Source organism: Chelonoidis abingdonii, chromosome 2 (genome assembly GCF_003597395.2).
Source record: "Chelonoidis abingdonii isolate Lonesome George chromosome 2, CheloAbing_2.0, whole genome shotgun sequence".
NCBI lineage: Eukaryota > Metazoa > Chordata > Testudines > Testudinidae > Chelonoidis > Chelonoidis abingdonii.
Window position 1 is genome coordinate 21,968,452 of NC_133770.1, and position 18,591 is coordinate 21,987,042.

Sequence of the window (18,591 nt, forward strand, 5' to 3'; positions counted from 1 at the left end):
TTCCCCCCAGGTTTTACTTCGTTTGGTTCATTGGGGCACGGGGGCCTTACTTCATTCTCCTCTACGTCATTCGGTGGCAGTGGGATGGGTAGCTTCAAATCGGTATCAACATCTACTAAAATAGTTAATGGCAGAAAAATTACTACGAAGAGGTAAGTGATGTAAAAAAATAAATGTTGTAATAAAACGAGGAGTCTGGTGGCACCTTAAAGACTAATAGATTTATTTGGGCATAAGCTTTTGTGGGTGTAAAAATCACTTTTTCACTCCTCGTTGTTTTTGTGGGTACAGACTAACATGGCTACCCCTCTGATACTTGGTACTATGTAAGTTGTTGTAATAGAAATAGTCAGTATTTTTCTGGTAACTTTCTTTACCCTTACTGTTTTGGTTTCCCATAACTTAGATATCCAGTTGTGTGACTTGTAATGATAGACCTATTCAATTCTCTTTTCTTTCCCTACCATTACAGGATGGCTCCTTGCTACAGGATGTGTAAGCATGCAGGGGTTGGGCAAAAAGTACCTAATGCCCTGTAGCCAAGAGTTTATTCAAAAGTGGGGAAAACCCTTAACAGCAGTACCCTGTGTAGCCTAGTTGACGGATTGGTATATTGATTAACTTCTTTTCTTTCACAATAGTTAAGGGTTCAGTTTCTTGAACAGCTGCAGCATCAGGAAGATTACCAGTGTTGTTAGAGAGACAATGAGAGACCCAAGGAGTACAGGACACACAATTGAAGTTATCACAAGTACCTTTTTATTAGCAAATATACTGAACATATAGATGATCCCACAAATACTGAAATACAACAGCAAATAGTGAGTGTAATGTGTTTAGCTCTGTGACTGGCATCGCTAACATCTTCTGCAGGGGATCCCCACAGTGTCAATCAGTATACTAATCTTCATTGTCACCGTCACCAGTGGGTGTCATCCTGGCATCTCCTAAGGACGTAGATTGGGATACAGCTCTTATAATGTGTTATGCTGATGCCCACGGGTTTGTGTATATTTGTGAAGGTTTTCACCTCTTTTCCTTATTTGAGCTTCTACCTCCCACTACCTTTTTGGAGTAACCTATGAAAAATGGAACAACTGGTTAATATTCCGTATTATTCCATTAATATTTACATTACTCAGTCACCATAACTTGGGGCTGGCTGTAAAATCCAAAAAATAATATAACCAGCTTTCGCCAGTCCATTACAATATATATGTTCCATTGCTACTAAACTGCTATGGTGTGGTATCTTGTCATGTAGAGTCATTGCTATCTTGTGACAAATTTTGATCTAGTTCACTTACTGGTTATTTGCTTTGTCAAGTCTGTCTTTTTTAGTCCTGAGGCCTTGTTTGGCAAAGCTAAGTATCTTGCATGCCTGATGGCTGTAAGCCATGTTACAACGTGAATTCTTTTATTTCCCTTTTATATCCTGAATATGTGATCTTTTTGTTCTTGGGTATACCTTCTTCTGAGAAGCTCAGCCACCTCTCAGTTATTGGGCAGGGAGTGGATACGGGGATTCACAAAATGCTGCTGTCACTGGAAGTTGCTCAGGGGTGATGCATCTTTTAGTATTGGCTTCTAGCTAGTAAGTGTCTGAATACTGAAGCCCTCCTCACTAGGCTGCTGGAAGAGAAAAAGAGTATGCTCTTGCCTTCCTCTCACCCATGGAGCAATTGATTGGGGATTGGGAGGCCACTGTTCTGCTCCAACCCCAGCCTTCTGGTTGTAAGTAGTATGAGAAGCATAACAGGTGGTCTGTGCTATGCTCCAGCTTTCCTCAAACTCTGTTTTGAGAGTTGACCCTCCCACCCAATAGGTTTTCCCAAGCAACATTAGTGAAAGTGATCTTTTCTGTGTCCCTACTGATGGTATAAGTGAACTGGAGAGGTATCCCTTAATTACCAACATTTGGCAAGAGGTTTGTTCTAAAGTAAATTAGTGACAGTGCCAAAAATCCCCAACGTTTTGGTATTTATCCAGTGTCAACTAGACAAATACCTTGACACAGAAACTGCAGCCTCAGTCACTTAGCTGCAGTTTACATTTAAAACAATGCTTAGTCAAGGCCTCGGTCATCATGCCTTGCAAGTTAGCAAAATCAAGCCCTGGCAAACCCAGCGTGAAAGAACTTGAATAGAGCAGTGGTTCTCAACCTGGGGTCCTGGGCCCTTGACCATGAGCAGGTTTCAGGGGGTGTCCACCAAGCATGGCCAGTGTTAGACTCACCAGGGCCCAGTGCAGAAAGCTGAAGTCCTGCTGCACAGGACTGCAGCCCAGAGCACCCAGCCCCACTACCCAGGGCTGAAGCCAAAGCCTGAGCAACTTAGGTTCATAGTTTCCCCCTGGTGCGGTACCCCCAGGCAGTTGCCCTGCTTGCTACATCCTAATGCTGGTCCTGGCTTTTATATGCTGAAAAACAATTGTTGTGGCACAGATGGGCTGTGGAAGCTTTTATAGCATGGTGGGTGTGGGGGCTCAGAAAGAAAAAGATTGAGAACCCCTGAAATAAAGGACCTTCTATCAGCCGGGAGGAACTGACATATCTGGACTATTAAGTAGAAAGTCTCTGCTGTTGACAGGGAGCTCCATGCCTGTAATCAACATTACATCTTTACCCATGGCTTTTGTAACCAGTTAAGAGGCACAGTCATCTCAACCAGTTAAAAGTAACACGGTACAGTTTGTGTCCACACAGTAGCTTTTCTGTCATCACAACTACTTCATTTGGTCACACCATTGTATCAGTGGGTTCTGGGAAAATCTGGACAGCTGTTTCATAGCATGTCATCAGTAGCTCAGAAGACAGGGCAGTGCATCATTTAATGGCCTGTTGCATAGACTTGGGAAGAACAGGCTAAATTAATTACTTTATGCAGACATAATTAGAAGATTCTACCCACAGAGCAAACAAGTGTGGTTAACTGCTTATAGGAAGACAATTGTTTCAGTCTAGGAGCAAAATACTGTTAGCTGACATGGTGGTTAACCAAGTGGTACTCTCCATATGTAACAAAGCATACTACCCAGGCCACAAACATGTTACAAACGTTAAGGTGTAAGATGGACAGGATCTCTTTAAGTCTGGTTAAAAATAACAGAATTAATTGCTCCCCAAAGCTATTGCAACATACAGAACACAGATGTACTGTGCTCAACATAACTAGCAGTCTGAGAAAAGGGGTGATGTTTGCATAATGACCAGGATGATATCCTTTTGAAAGAAGACAACCTTCCTTGGTCACAATTCACAAGATGGTAGAGTTCCTGGCCATTACTATATTTCCTCTAAAATTTGGGTGTAGTTATATAATTATAAAAAAAAAAAAGGGCCAAGCAACCCTTGATCAGTCCACATTGAGAAAGAGCAGGCAGTCGTCTTTGGAGAGAACATATAGCATCTGCCTGTTCATCACATTTTCTCCTAACCACAACTACTATTATCTGTTTCTTTATTGAGTACATCCCGCCCCTGTCTGATCATCAAAATAGAATTCTATTAATTGATTTATGAAGTGAAAAGCTGTTGCATGTTTCTATACTCTAAACATAGGTTACTTATGGATAGTATTTAATTCAAACCAGCCCTAAATATGGCCTACACTTGTGCTTTGAACAAACAATTATAATTCAATGTCCAAGAGAATAAAATGGACTGCTTTGCAAACCCAAAATTACACACTAAACATGTAACAAGGGGGGCAAAAGTTAATCTTGCTTTTGAACCTTAACTTGGCCATGGTAAGCACATGCTGTCTAGCTCTATTTTGGTGCTGTTGCACATGTTCTGTGTAGTGTTTCATCCTGTTTAACTAGTTAAATATATCCGTGTAATATTGTGGGGAAAATATACACCATAAAACACAATATGTTGAACACAGCTGTCAGAACCTGAACTGCCGCAGTTCCTACCTACTACTTTAGCTGAAACTCAAAACTAAATTGAATATGATGCTTTTTGAATGGGAGGGTGGGGAGCAAAGGGGAGAGATGAAATAAACTTCAACCTAAGAGGAGAACTGTGATATGTAGAATGTAGTGCCAGCTGCAGTGCCTGTTTCAATGCTGTCTACAACACTTCAGTGTAATATGCTGGAGGACTGGGAGTTAGTCCCTTACAGAAAGACTTTTCAGTGGGTTGGAAGAGAAGATGCTAACTGTTGTGGCTTCCCCACTGTTAAATATGATCACTTACTGCAGTTGCATCAGCCAAGCTTTGACCGTAGTCTTGGCACTGTATTTCATTACCTAAATATCTACATGTGGTGTACTCTAATCATACTGAACATACTTTAAAACTATGATTAAATGGATTTTTGTCCTACAGAATTGTTGAGAACGGACAAGAGAGAGTGGAAGTTGAAGAAGATGGCCAGTTAAAGTCATTAACAGTAAATGGTAAGGAGCAGCTGCTACGCTTGGATAACAAGTAATTCAACGCACGTTGTTAACAGAAATTTTAAGCTATAACAAGCATCATTTGAGGAGTAACAGGAACATTTTTTTTGAAGATTTCAAACGAACTCTTTCAATATCTGTACTTAAAGTATTTATAAACAGCTCATCGGAGCTCATGGTATTTGTCATAGACTTTTGAGTTAATTGTTGGGACCACATCAGTAGGACCATTTTTTGTCCTTAAATTGTTGTAAATTTTTGTATGCACTTTGCTTTTTATTAAACATGATCCAAGGTGAGCCATGATCCTTCAGTAGTGCTAGGGCAATATGTACACTAACCACTAGCATGAATCTTGCTTTCCCACTTTGTTTGAAATGTGAGCCAACTAGTAGTTTGTCTGCTGTGAAGTTAACATTTCAAGGATGAACTTTTCATTAATTTCAACTTTTTTTTAATATTTAGTAGTGAAAGATGTTAATACGTTACTGGTAATGCATTTCTGGTTTAAATTAAGGATGTTTTCTAGTTGTGCATGAATGCTGACAACTTAGTAAGTTCTGACGATGTTTAAATATGTAATGTTTAAGCTTAGGAAAACAGCAAAGTAAAGCTGGTGAGCTGGGTCTTTTGTCAATTGCTAAAAAATTCAAATGAATAAATGCTGATGTTTGTGGTGCATTCTTTCATGGATGGCATTTGTAGCCGCCTTGTGTCTGTGTGTGATTTGGGCAAGTGGGGAACCATATTTTGCTTTTCAACACCTGCTTCCTTCAAGCTTCAGGCTGAGGGGCTTTTCTTTGCAGATGTTTTCTTCAATGTGACTGAAAACATGGCTTGTAGTTTCCTTTCCAAACCATTTTTTGTCTTGTAACTAAGATGTTTAACATGAGTATACGATATCTCTGAAAACACTGCATTAAAAGTCCTTTTCTTCATATATGGGACAACATGCCCATCTGTCGATGGACTTCCACAAAATTATTGATGTCTGTCAGTCAATGAAAAGCAAACCCAGAATATCTAAATTAGCAGTGTTTTTTTTAATGTTCTGGCGTAGACGTAAAAGGAGGAGTAATTGTGATTCATAAATGTCAGCATCTTCAAACCTGAGTGGTCAAGGAAGTAACTGTAAAACTCTGCTATTAATGTGGTGTCTTCAGCTGCATAGACTCGAGTACCATTGGTTTATACACTAACCAACATTAAAATGGAGAAAAGTGCCTACTTACATCAGTGGAATGGGGAGTGATAATATAACATGGTCAGATTTTTCAAAGCCAGGCAAAAGCAATAGTTTGCAAGGTTCCTGTATGCCTGCTTTATACAGTAGAGATTTATGCTCCTTCATCAGGTGTCTTGTGCACTGGGTATTTATGTATAAATGATGCATGTGCAGTTTTATGCATGCAGCTAGCTCTGAACATCTGACCTACAGTGAATTGTTTAGGCTAGTTTAACATCCGCAAACATTATGTAAGACCTCAAACCATACACTTTGAGGTGATCAGTTAATTCTTTCTAGAGAATACTGTCTGTGATGGTGCACTAACGAATGTCTAAGAATTAAAGTTCAGGAGGTGGATGGAAAAAATTGGCGAAGTATATTCTTCAGGATAACTGATCCAATTTAAACCAAGAACAAATAACTTAACAAATTGTGTTAATTGCTGGTGACTACAGTGAGGTTAAACACTGAGGTTATAAAATTTTAAATGTTTCTCCTGTTCAACTTTATAGTCAAACAATTTAAAGATGGTAGGAGAAGAAATATAATATAAAAGTTATACTTTAAGGTTGGGAGATCAGAAGGTACATACCTTCTATTACAAGGACTTGGCATATACTTTCAGAAGCTCAAAACTTAATCTAGCAACTCTACATTTTTTCCTTATCAATCTTCCTCTCTCGTGCACACCACTTGTTGCCCAGAAGATGACTAAACAGAGAAACAAGAAGTTAAAATGGTTTGAAATACGTTTGTCATTAGATCTGAAAATGTTAGCCACAATGCACTCCCCCTTCTACTGGCATGTCTTCAGTCTGTTACAACGCCTACCTATGAAATACATGTGGCTTTTCAACCTCTTCACTTAGCTGTTTGGCATAAGCTGTGTTGTAAATTGCATAATGAGAGCTTAACATGGTGACTTCACTAAAGATCCAGTCTGGATGGTGCTTTCTCTGCCTTCAGATTTGCATGGTTGATATTTTTCAGTAGTAGGCCCCATGCTGTTTTGAAATATGGCAACAGAGAAAACAGGCCAAAAAAAACCAAAAACTGGCCAGTTGGTCTACTCACTCTAGTAAATCAGTAAAAGACCTGCGCAGTATTTAAAAAAAAAAAAAAAAAAAAAAAAAAAAAAAATTCACACTGGCATCTGAGGGAGTTGACCCTGGAACCAAATAACTATTTTGATTTGGTCCCAGCTCTATTACTTGACTGGCAATCCCACTTCCGCATACAGTGGTGTAAAGACTGTAAGGCTCCACATAGTTTCAGCAATCAGAGTGCTGTTATTTCAGAATAAATTCATACTTGCTGCTCACTCTTAATTGTCACTTGCTGTTCATTCTGGATATAAAAATCAAATCCTGACCGCCACCCCTTCTTCCCCCTTATAGATCCATTGTGCACTTGCAACACAAGGGTGTGAGTTAGGCTTCTGTGCCTGAAACCCTGTGTCTCTGGTAGCCTTACTGTGTTAGAATTCCCGCTGTTGTAATACAGAAATGCATGATTATTTTCTGCTCTGTTGAAAACTGACTTCTGTTAAGTTGCATTTAAGAACTTTGCATCACCTTTTCTTACTAATACATATTTTGCATGCAAGATCTGTTCCTTAGGAGTAAAGGGTTACTTTGGGCACCAAATTTAAAGACTCATTAATATAGTAACTGGTAAACTTTTTCAGTTCCAGCAAATGTCGGTACAATGCTTTATCAAATATGTAGAGTAAAATGGGACTAAATGGAAACTTGTCCTCTTAAAGCTATTAGCCTAAAAGTAAGAAATTTTGTGCAGATGGAGAATAAAATGCTAAATATTGGACACTTGAAAAAGCAGAGTGGGACATATGCCAAGATGAAGCTTCCTTCAGATTTAGAAAAAGTAGAGGTGGTTTCTAGAATTACTATCCTTTCTGTGGTCTGGACTTGGTTTTCAGTTACCAGTAGTATTCTTCTAACACTTTTACTTGGTGAAACATCTCAGCCCCTTCTGTGCAAAACCTGGATAATTCTTTACAGGACAGTAATTTTAAGTACTGTATGTTGTACTATATAGTATGTGGGGGAGAGGGTTGGATTATCCAGTTTTCAATCCTTTCACTAGGACGGTCACAAAATGCTTTATAAACTAATGGTTTTGGTTTTGACTGAATGTATTTAAGTGGCAACATACTATTTGTTAATCTTATTCATGTTTGAAATGTGTTTACTGCAGCATTCAGTTTTAATTTGTAATCCATAAGGAAGTTAAACCACACTGAGCTATATGGTAAAATGACAAAGCTCTACACGTATGTTGTATAGCTTGGTATGTGGACTACAGTTATAACTCTGAATTAAGTTTTTGTCTAGTCAGTAGATGAAATGTCATTTTACCATGGGATTGATGTCTAGCATGTTTCAGGAAAACTTGTCTGCTGCAGTTTGTAGTGTCCTGCAGTAACAGTAAATTGTCACTGTTTGCAAAGCCATTGATATCAAACTTCAGCTTCTTAAAATTCCATCAAAAAGGTCAGTAATAGTTTGACACATTCTTGTCTGTGTTCATGCTCGTATTCGACTTTCCTGTTGTCTGTGTCTACCTGGCTAAGCGCAGTGGGTTTTATGTGAAAGTGATGCTGCTTAGTGTTGTGTTTGTGTATAGTTGTACTTCTGTGTGTGGTATTGTCTGTGGGAAGCAGCTTTGGTCGAGGAGCTTTGGAGACCGGAGTATCTAAATCTGCCTGTGTCCTGTTTGTTGTCAGTGAGTAGACTCACTTCTCTGCCTCAGTTTCTTCATCATTAACATGGGCATAATCCCCACTTTTAAGACTGTAATCAAAGTAAAATGGTTATACCAGCGTTGTATTACACTTGTAGTTAAGGTTTATTTTAAGAAAATATAGGATGGGATTTTCAAAAGCATTCTGATACTAGCCTAGCTATACTTCCATTGAAGTTTGGTGGTAAAACTCCACTTAAATGGAAGAATAATTACCCAATTTGAGTACTTGGGAAGATCCACCTCTAGCATCAATACTTAGCACTGTTTCTTTAATAATAATTAATAAAAAACCCACCAAGGATTTTCCACAATATGGATGCACAATAGGTATTATCCTGCCAGCAAGCTGCAACTCTGACTTTAAGGTTTATCTTTTTTTTAAGGGAAAAGACAGTTGAATCTGCCTGTTCCGTCCAAGAGTTGTTTACTTTGGAACTGAATTGTGACCAAAAACTCATTTCCCATGCTACCAACTAGATACAGATGGCTTCCTTTTTATCCCTGGGTTTGAAGTGACTACAAGTAAAAGGTTTTCACCCCCTCATTCAGTTCCCTTGAAATAGATATTAAGACTTAGAAAATGGGTTTCTTTTAAAGATTACTTGCAAATAAGGACTTGTATTGCTTTACTGCTAAAAAAACAAATCTTAGACTTTGGTCTGTTGTACAATGTGCGTGTATTATGTGAGGTTGTCCACATAGGGTAAATTTATATCTTCAGGCTTCTAATTACTATGGGATTTACTATTTTGTTCTGATCTTGGATTTAGTAAAATCTGCTTTCTATAGTAAAATGGAATGAAAGGTCAAATTGCCTCAATGCACTTCTGTTGAGTTTGGCACCTTTTTACAGTGATGCTTTGCTCCGTTATCTGTCTCCACTATACAAAGGGAATATTCCTGTCTTTTTTTCTCTCCCATGCTATTTTTATTCTGTTTAGGGCTTGTCTACACTACCAGCTGGATCGACTGGCAGCAATCGATCCAGTGGGGGTCGATCATCGTGTCTAGTATAGACACGATAAATCAACTGCCGATCGCTCTAGCGTTGACTCCAGTACTCCATCTCAATGAGACATGCAAGGGGACTCGACGGGAGTATCTCCCGTTGATACACCGCTGTGAAGACACCGCAGAAAGTAGATTTAAGTACGTTGACTTCAGCTTTGTTATTCACGTAGCTGAAGTTGTGTAGCTTAGATTGATTTCCCCCTTCTTCCCCCCCATCACCTGATAGTGTAAACCATCCCTTAGAATGCAGTAGTGCTCAAAATGTGCTACTGGTTTTCTCACTCGAGAGGAAGAGACTGTCCCTTTCCTGAGTACCAGCCTAAAAAGGCAAGGGCTGGTGGGTGGGAGTGGGGAGAGAGAGCTCATGCAAAGGATGGACAAAATGGATGAAGGTAGATAAAAAGATTTAGGCTTGGTCTACACCAGCAATTTGTCAGTATAACTTTGTCACTCAGGGATGTGGAAAATCCACACCCCTGAGAGGTCAGTATAACTGCGTTGAACTTCCAGCATAGACAGCACTGACGGGAGGACTTCTCCCTTTGCCTGGGGAGGTGGATTAACAATGCCAATGTGAGAAGCCCTCCTTTCAGCATACCTAGTGTGTTGACTACAAAGTTATGTCTACCTAAGTTATGTCAGCATAGCCATTGCAGTTAATGTTGCTTGTGCATGTGCACACTTTTTGCTCCTTGCTGGCGGTGCGTGTCCTCACCAGGAGTACTTGTATCGATGTGCAGTGCACTGTGGATAGGTATCTGACTGCAGATCACTACTGTCCAGTGCAGAGTGTTTTGGAAAGACTTTGCAATGCCTGATGGGGCCAACATGAGTCATGTAGGGGTGACTGGAGCATGGGGTTGACAGTGTTCTCCATCCTATAATTTTATATTATCCCACAGTATTTTGCACCTTTTCAAAATCTGTACAAACCTGTGTCCCTTCTTGCTGTCTGCTATATCTGACAGAAGCATGGAGCCTGCACCGCTCTACGCTATTGTCAGGAGCACTGCAAGCACAGGGCACGCCATCTTGCAGTATTTGCAGAGCTGCAAGAGGAGCTGTGGGGAACATGATGATTCACTGGAGGTTAGATTGCTATGGTACATAGAAACAGTTCAAGGTTGTTGGTGCTATTCATGAAGCAACTAGAGATGGTAGAACTCTGCTTCTGGGCCCAAGAAACAAGCACAGACTGGTGGGATCACATTGTCATGCAGGTTTGAGATGACGAGCAATAGCTGCAGAACTTTTGGATGCACAAGGCCACATTTTTGCATCTGTGTGCTGAACTTGCTTCAGCTCAAGGACAACAAAATGAATTGCACTGACAGTTGAGAAGCAAGTGGCGATTTCACTGTGGAAACTGAATACTGGCACAGTTTTCCACAAGCGATGATGATTTTAGCGGATATCTCACTCCTGAGGGTAACACAAGCTGCTGTTGGCATCCCAGTGACACCTGTGCCCATATGCTGCTAGTACTGCAATAGTTCCTGCTGAAGTAGTTACTGATTGGTGTGGGAAAGTGTCCTGCCGTGGCAAAAGAAAAGGCCACTCTCCACAGGAACCTTCGGCAGAAAATTGCAGAGTACCTCCATGAAAGTGTGTTGTTTTTTGTTTTTGTTTTTGAGACCTCTATGGAACATCCCGGTGGACATAAACTGCTCCACGTGGCTCCCTCTGCCTAACTCTAGAGGGGAATGAAATGTAGCTAGGAACTCTGCCTCTTAATGGTTCCACTACTGCTTCTAGCACAAGAGAGAGTAAATCAACAGATGAGCTGCACTTTGGGAGTTCCATCCCTATAATTTCAAAGCAAACTACATACTTACTAGAGGCTCTTTCTCCTACGTCAGGCTCAGTCATGATCCACTGTTGGGACTGGCGGGACTGCAGTGGAGTCAAAAACACAGCCTGGCTCACTGCATAGCTAGATTCCCCTTAGCAACTCTCCAGCAGATGAATTGTTGTCTTCTCTGGCCTTCTGCTACACCTGCTATAGCTCCATGGCTTTCATGCGACACTACTGCTGATGCCTCTGTAGCCCTTCTGCATCCTCCACGCCATCTGCCCATAGATGTCCACTTTTCTGTGGCTGGATTGGCGCTGTCCTTGTACAGCCTCTTCTCCCTTCAGGCCTAGAGATCCAGTATCTCCTCTGTCCTCCCGGCAGGAGCATGTCTGCAGCATATAGCCAGTCTGATCAGCTGGGCAGTTACACTCAACAATGGAGACCTGCTTTGTGTGCTTGCCAACTAGGAAAAGAAATGTCAGAAATTTGTGGAGCTTTAAAGGGAAGGGCAGATTTCTGTCTACCTGACCTCTGGACAGCAGAGTGCACAACAGTGACCAGAGCAGTCAGTGTGGGGCATTAGGACAGCACATGGAGGCCAGTAACAATCTGTGTCAGTAATGCAGTGTCTACAGTCTCGCTGTGTTGACCTCACTGCATTGGCTTTGACTTCATGCCATTCAGGAAGGTTGTGTTAATAAGTCGGTACAGTGGGGTACTTGTTGGCAGGAGTCAAATTTGAGGGCTCTTCACTACGTGCTAAATTGGTACTGCTGCAATCGATGCAAGCATCGATTTTTAGTGGGTCTGGTGAAGACATAAGTCGATGGGAGAGTGTTGTGTAGACAGTACTGGAAGTCTATCTAGACAACTTTGACTAAGTTATGTAACTTCCGTAATTTAACTAGCGTAACTTAGATTGACTTACTTCCTTAGTGTAGACCAGGCCTAAGTCGTGACACATCCACAGCTAGGACGTTGACCTAAGGATGCAGTGTAGACAGGGCTGAAGCACAGCAGCTGCGTCACTGCAGCCTTTTAAGTGTAGACATCCCTTTAGTTATGGATGTTGAAGGGGAGAGGTGGTTTTCATATGGGATTTAAAAGAGAATAGTGGCTTTGCAGCAGGGTGGATTGGTTTTTAAATGAGTGATTTAGATCATGATTTAAAACTGATTTAAGTCAGGTAGCAGGAAACCTGAATTTAAAAAAAACTGGTTTTAGTCTTGTTTTGCATTTGTACTTTTGTTTTTCTACAGAGGTTGAGTCTTACTGGCTGATATAATCATTAGAACATGGAGTTTTGCCACCATTTATTATCTTTACACTAAATTTAGCATAATCTTTCTGGTTCACAGAGTATGATCAATATACATTTAGTTATAGCTTACACTTCTTGAGATTCTTAATTTTTATTTTTTTTATTGTGAAAATAGTGAATACTTATTTACTAGATTTGTCTTTTTAAGACGAGGATTTGTGTTGAAGTGCATTTGGGTGGAAATTGGAATTGAAATACAAGAACAACATTTTAATAAATAAAACTACTAATGTTTCGCAGGAAAGTCTACTCTGCCAGTCTCAGGAGGAACATTGCTAGCTTTCAGGTGCTTCTGGCAAACTGACTCTCTCCTCTGGAACATGTCCTTCATTTATGGAACGACTCATGCAGGAGCATGGAAGAATTAAAATCCATCATGCTGTAAGGGCATCTTATAGCTGGGGATTCCTTGCTGGCTGCTTGGGATACATTTGATACAGCCTCATGCACCAGGGCCGCCACAGTGGAGATGTGAAGATCCTCCTGGCTCCAGTCATGGGGAATACTAAATGAAATACAGACCAAGAGGAAGGATTTGAGGACTTAGGATCAGTTCAAATTCAGGTGAGGCCCTCCACTTGTGAGAGGTCTTGAGAGCCATTTTTCATTCTCTGGTCTTACGTGTACCAGACCAAAGGAGAAAGCACATCAGACTACAAACTTCCTTCAGTCAGCATTCCTCTCGTTCATACTTTTACAACTCACAGAGGGAATTGGAGCCACTGAGGGAGAAGCAAAGGTCCAATGCAGATAACCCCCCCGCACCACCACCTTTTTCTTAGGTATGACTCACTTGATAGGCTTCTTACCACAGTTCAGAGCCTGGCATAACGTTTGGAGTATCTCTACTCTATTTAGCATGTTTAGCTATGGCTTTTGGGGGGGCGGGGGGCATCTGGGCTAGAATTGCTGTGGACAAGTGGGGCCAAGAGATTGTCAGCAACTGGTATTGCATACAGTTCCTGTCTTCAGGGACCCCGCATGGGATACCGTTGAAGCAAGAAGCTAATTCTCTGCATCTTGGAGCATTTGAAGAGGTGCCCTTAGGTCAGGTGCTGACAGTGAACACCACAGGTTTGCATTATGTCAGTAGACAAGGAGGAGCTAGGTCATCTCTACTCTGTCAGGAGGCTGTTTGGCTCCGGACTAGCTGTATCTGTCACTGGATCATACTGCTGGCCCCACTTCCTACAGGTGTTCAGAACTCATTAGCAGATCACTTCACCACACAGTTCCCAGGCAACCCCCAGGTGCTGACTGAGGACCCAGTGTTGTAGAACCACTTTTGCAAGTGGAGGTTGCCACAGACCAGAACAAGAAATGTTATGTTCTACTGCAAAGTGGGTTCCAATCAAGGCTGTTCCTAATACTTTTCTCATCCCTGGACACTGGGACTAATGTATGCCTTCCCTACCCCCAGTCCGCGTGACAAGGGTCCTGAGGAGACTGAGGCAAGAAGCTGGATTAATGATAATGGTAGCCCTGGCATAGGCTAGGCAGTTTAGGTGTTTGGATCTGGTGGCTCGACACAGTACTGATTAGTTTGGCTGACAGTATCTGAGAATGATAGCCAGATCTTACACCTGAGTGCTGGTTTGCTGATTAGCCATAGAAAGAAGCAGTTCAGTTCAAGTTCAGAATATTTTTCTCCAAAGCAAAAAGTCTAGTTGAAGCTGACCTAGAGAAACTTTTTTATTTAGCTTTACAGATTGAATGCTGTAAAGGGAAAAAGCAGGTACTGAGATGCCAATTAAGTGATACTGGCTATTTACTATACTTGAAACAATTTTCACTGTCTATTCATAAGGGTCCATCTAGCACCAATATCTGCACATCCCTTTCCTATCAGGGCCCCACTATTTTTTCCCCATTAACTAGATTCTGTAAGTGCCTTATCTGTTTTTCCCTAGCTTGGGAGCCCCCTCCTTCTTGGGACTTTCAATAGATCTTCCCTATTGAGCCCTTAGCAACCTGTTTCTTATACCATCTCTCAGTGAAGGATGCCTTTGTAGTCACTACATTAGCTTAAAGGGTAAGGAAGAGTGAGGTGCTCAGGGATGGTCCCCCTATATAGTGTTTTCTTAGATGAAGATTATACTACAGCCTCATCTAAATTTTCTTCCTGAAGTTGTTTTTGTTCCATAGGGACCCAACTTATTTTCCACTTTTCTTCCCCAGGCCTCATTCAACCCCAGGGGAATTTAAACTTCAAATTGTTTGGCAGTTCTCATACTATCTTTCTTTTAATGGGTCCAAATCAGGAACTCACTTAACCTGTTCATAGAATATCAGGGTTGGAAGGGACCTCAAGAGGTCATCCAGTCCAACCCCCTGCTCAAAGCAGGGCCAATCCCCAGACAGATGTTTACCCAGTTCCCTAAATGGTCCCCTCAAGGATTGAACTCACAACCCTGGGTTTAGCAGGCCAATGCTCAAACCACTGAGCTATCGCTCCCCTATAGTAGATGGTTTTGTAGAGAAAATACAATGGTTCAAGGGAGGACAGTAGATTTGTTTATGGGTCATTGCCGTAACCCTATCAGCAAAGGGTCAAGCAATATTACAAATTATCAGAATGTGTTTTCAAATGTATAAGAACATGTTATGAGTTAACCATGTTAGATCCACCTAACTAGCCATTCCATTTTCAGAGAGGCAGCAGAGGCTGTCCGAGCTAAAGTCCCTAATTCTAAAATTTGTAAGGCAGTTCCATGGAGCTTGGTTCACACACTTGACACTCTTTTTTGGTAGAGGCTTCCAGATCAGATGCCTGTTCTGGCAGGGCCATCCTGAAGTCACTGTTAAGTATAATTCCTAGAACCCAAGCAAACATAACTTAGTCACCAAGAGGAATCAATGTGGACAGTTTCTCAAAGAACAGAATTGCTACTTTACTTTATGGTAATGGATTTTGTTTCAACTATGTAGTCCACATGCATTCCATGGCCTCCCCTGCTTTTTTTTGCTACTATGGAGTAAGTGTAAGAAGAAATTGAGGGATGATTGGGACTCCTCCTTTCTCTCTGCCCTAAAATGTGGGGGGAGAGGTGAGAGGCCCTCTAGAGTACAAATGCAACCTCAACGGGGGAAAAAAATCTGATCTTGCGTACATGAGGCACATGCGCACCAAAAGCGGAATCTGTTGACAACACCTCTTGAACCACGCTTATTGTAAGGTAAGCAACCATTTCTTGTCAGTGAACAAACAGAATATTGAGGTTATTGGTATTGCTGAAGTGGAGAAAACTCTAATGATGATAAAAAGGGACCAGAAGTATATCTAGGACCTTGAAGGCAGTTGCAAGGAGTTTGCATAGAACCTGGTGCCCTTGTATTCTTCATATCTCAGCCCTTCAATGAAGCATCCTGAAGCTACGGAGGGTGAAAAGGTCACATTACTACTCCTGAGATGAAGAGATCTCTTGCCAAGTGGCACCTTTGTGGTAGAAAAAGGATCATGACTGGCAGGTTGCACTATATTTTTTTAAAATTTGGATACTGCCTTATTGTGTGTACGTCTTAAAGCTTGCTCTAGTAAAGCTTTGAATTTTGTGCTGTTACAATTAAACAAATAGCCTATCTCAAATTGTTTTAATTACCCTTTGATAGGATTTTATATGTCTAAAATCTGGTGTGTGTGTGTGTCTGTCTCTGTCTCTCTCTCTCTCTCTCTCTCTCTCAGGATTTGTCTACATGAGACTCATCTGTGTAGACACAGTTTTGGTTTTTATCTTAGAATCATAGGACTGGAAGGGACCTCGAGAGGTCATTTTGTCCTGTTCCTTGCAGTCATGGCAAGACTAATTGTTATCTAGATCATCCTTGATAAGTTTTTGGCTAACATTTTTTAAATCTCCAATGATGGAGATTCGACAGCCTCCCTAAACAGTTTATTCCAGTGCTTAACCATCCGGACAGGAAGCTTTTCCTGATGTCCAACCTAAACCTCCCTTGCTGCAATTTAAGCCCATTGCTTCTTGTCCTATCCTCAGTGGTTAAGAACAATTTTTCTTCCTCCTCTTTGTAACAACATTTTATGTACTTGAATACTGTTATGTCCCCTTTTGTTTAGTCTTCTTTTTTCCAGACTAAACAAACCCAATTTTGTCAATTTTCCCTCATAGGTCATTTTTTAGACCTTTAATCATTTTTGTTGCTCTTCTCTGGACTTTCTCCAATTTGTCCCCATCCTTCCTGAAATGTGGCACCCAGAACTGGACACAATACTCCAGCTGAGGCTAATCAGCGTAGAGTAGAGTGGAAGAATTACGTGTCCTGCTTACAACACTCCTGCTAATACATCCCAGAATGCAAAAAAAGTGATCAACAGTGTTACACATATTTAGCTTGTGGTACACTGACTCCCAGATCTCTTTCCACAGTCATTTCCCTAGGCAGTCATTTCCCATTTTGTATGTGAGCAACTGATTATTCCTTCCTACTCCAAAGTGGAGTACTTTGCATTTGTCCATATTGAAGGTCATCCTATTTACTTTAGACCATTTCTCCAGTTTGTCCAGCTCCATTTTGAATTTTAATCCTATCCTCCAAAGCACTTGCAACCCCTCCCAGGTTGGTATTGTCCGCAAACTTCAAGTGTACTCTCTCTATGCCATTATCTAAATAATTGATGAAGGTATTGAACAGAACCGGACCCAGAACTGATCCCTGCGGGACCCCACTCATTATGCCCTTCCAGCATGACTGTGAATCACTGATAACTACTCTCATGGAATGGTTTCCCAACCAGTTATGCACTCACGTTATAGTAGCTTCAGCTAGGTTGCATTTCCCTCATTTTGTTTGAGAAGGTCATGTGAGACAGTTTCAAACGCTTTACTAAAGTCAAAATATACCGTGTCTACTGCTTCCTCCCTTATCCACAAGGCTTGTTAACCTTGTCAAGGAAAGCTAACAGGTTGGTTTGACAAGATTTGTTCTGGACAAATCCATGCTGACTGTTACTTATCACCTTATTATCTAGATTTTTGCAAATTGATTGCTTAATTATTTGCTCTATTATCTTTCCAGGTACAGCAGTTAAGCTGACTGCTCTGTAATTTCTGGGGTTGTCCTGAGTTCCCTTTTTATAGACAGGCACTATATTTGCCATTTTCCAGTCTTCTGAAATCTCTCCCGTCTTCCATGACTTTTCAAAAAATAATCGCTAATGGCTCAATCAGCTCCTTGAGTATTCTAGGATGTATTTCATCAGGCCCTGGTGACCTTGAAGACATTCAGCTTGTCTAAGTATTTTTTTAACTTGTTCTTCCCATATTTTAGCCTCTGATCCTATCTATTTTACCACAGGGTTTTGTGCTACTTTAAAGGCTTGTTTTTAAAAACAAATTGATTTAGCTAAACCAGTACAAGCTTGAGTAGACAAGGCCTAAGAACTACCACTCAACCAGTCAAGTAAATATTTACTTCAATTTTTTTTCTTCCAGAAAGTGTTTAACCATAAACCTCTGAAACCACAGGGATTTTGCAATAAAATCTGAAGAAATAATTTCTGTGCAGGCTCCTCAGCTTTTTTGGAACAAATACCTTTAAAACCCGGGGAACACTAGACCGCTAATACAGCCTTTCTACATTAGAGTTTACCATAAATTTCCTCAGACGTAGTATATTATCCACACTTCTTTAATCAGATCTTTAAATTTGTTCATAAGGCCTTGTTTGAACACAAGTTGTACTGCTTAAATGTACTGTTATAGTTAAAGTAGTGTAACTCCCGTGTATGAAAGCAGTTATGCAAGTATAAGGGTGTCTACATTGCAGGAAAGGGAATACACTATACCAATTGCATTATTTAACTGTGTTAAGTTTTTAGAGTTCAATAATTATCAGTACAAAGTGTGCATATGCTGCCCAATGATTCAGAACTGTTGATCCAGCTTTTTAAGGGCAGTTGGTCATTTTTATTGTAGGTTTTTTGAAATGCATGTTAGATGGTCAGTACAACTTCAACAGAAATATTTTTTGTCAGAAAATGCAGGTCTGTCCATACTGAAACACTTTGGGAAATCTTTCACAGAAATTTTGTCGTGCATGTTTAGAGTAGCA

General features: G+C 40.8%; 1 protein-coding gene across 1 annotated transcript in view; it reads left to right on the plus strand.

The window, feature by feature from the left end:
* Positions 1-18,591, plus strand: part of DNAJB6 (DnaJ heat shock protein family (Hsp40) member B6) — an 83,538-nt gene that overhangs the window by 38,409 nt on the left and 26,538 nt on the right. The window contains 2 exon segments of the mRNA XM_075062201.1: positions 11-152; positions 4,334-4,404. Of these exon segments, the coding sequence (XP_074918302.1) occupies positions 11-152; positions 4,334-4,404 (213 nt within the window).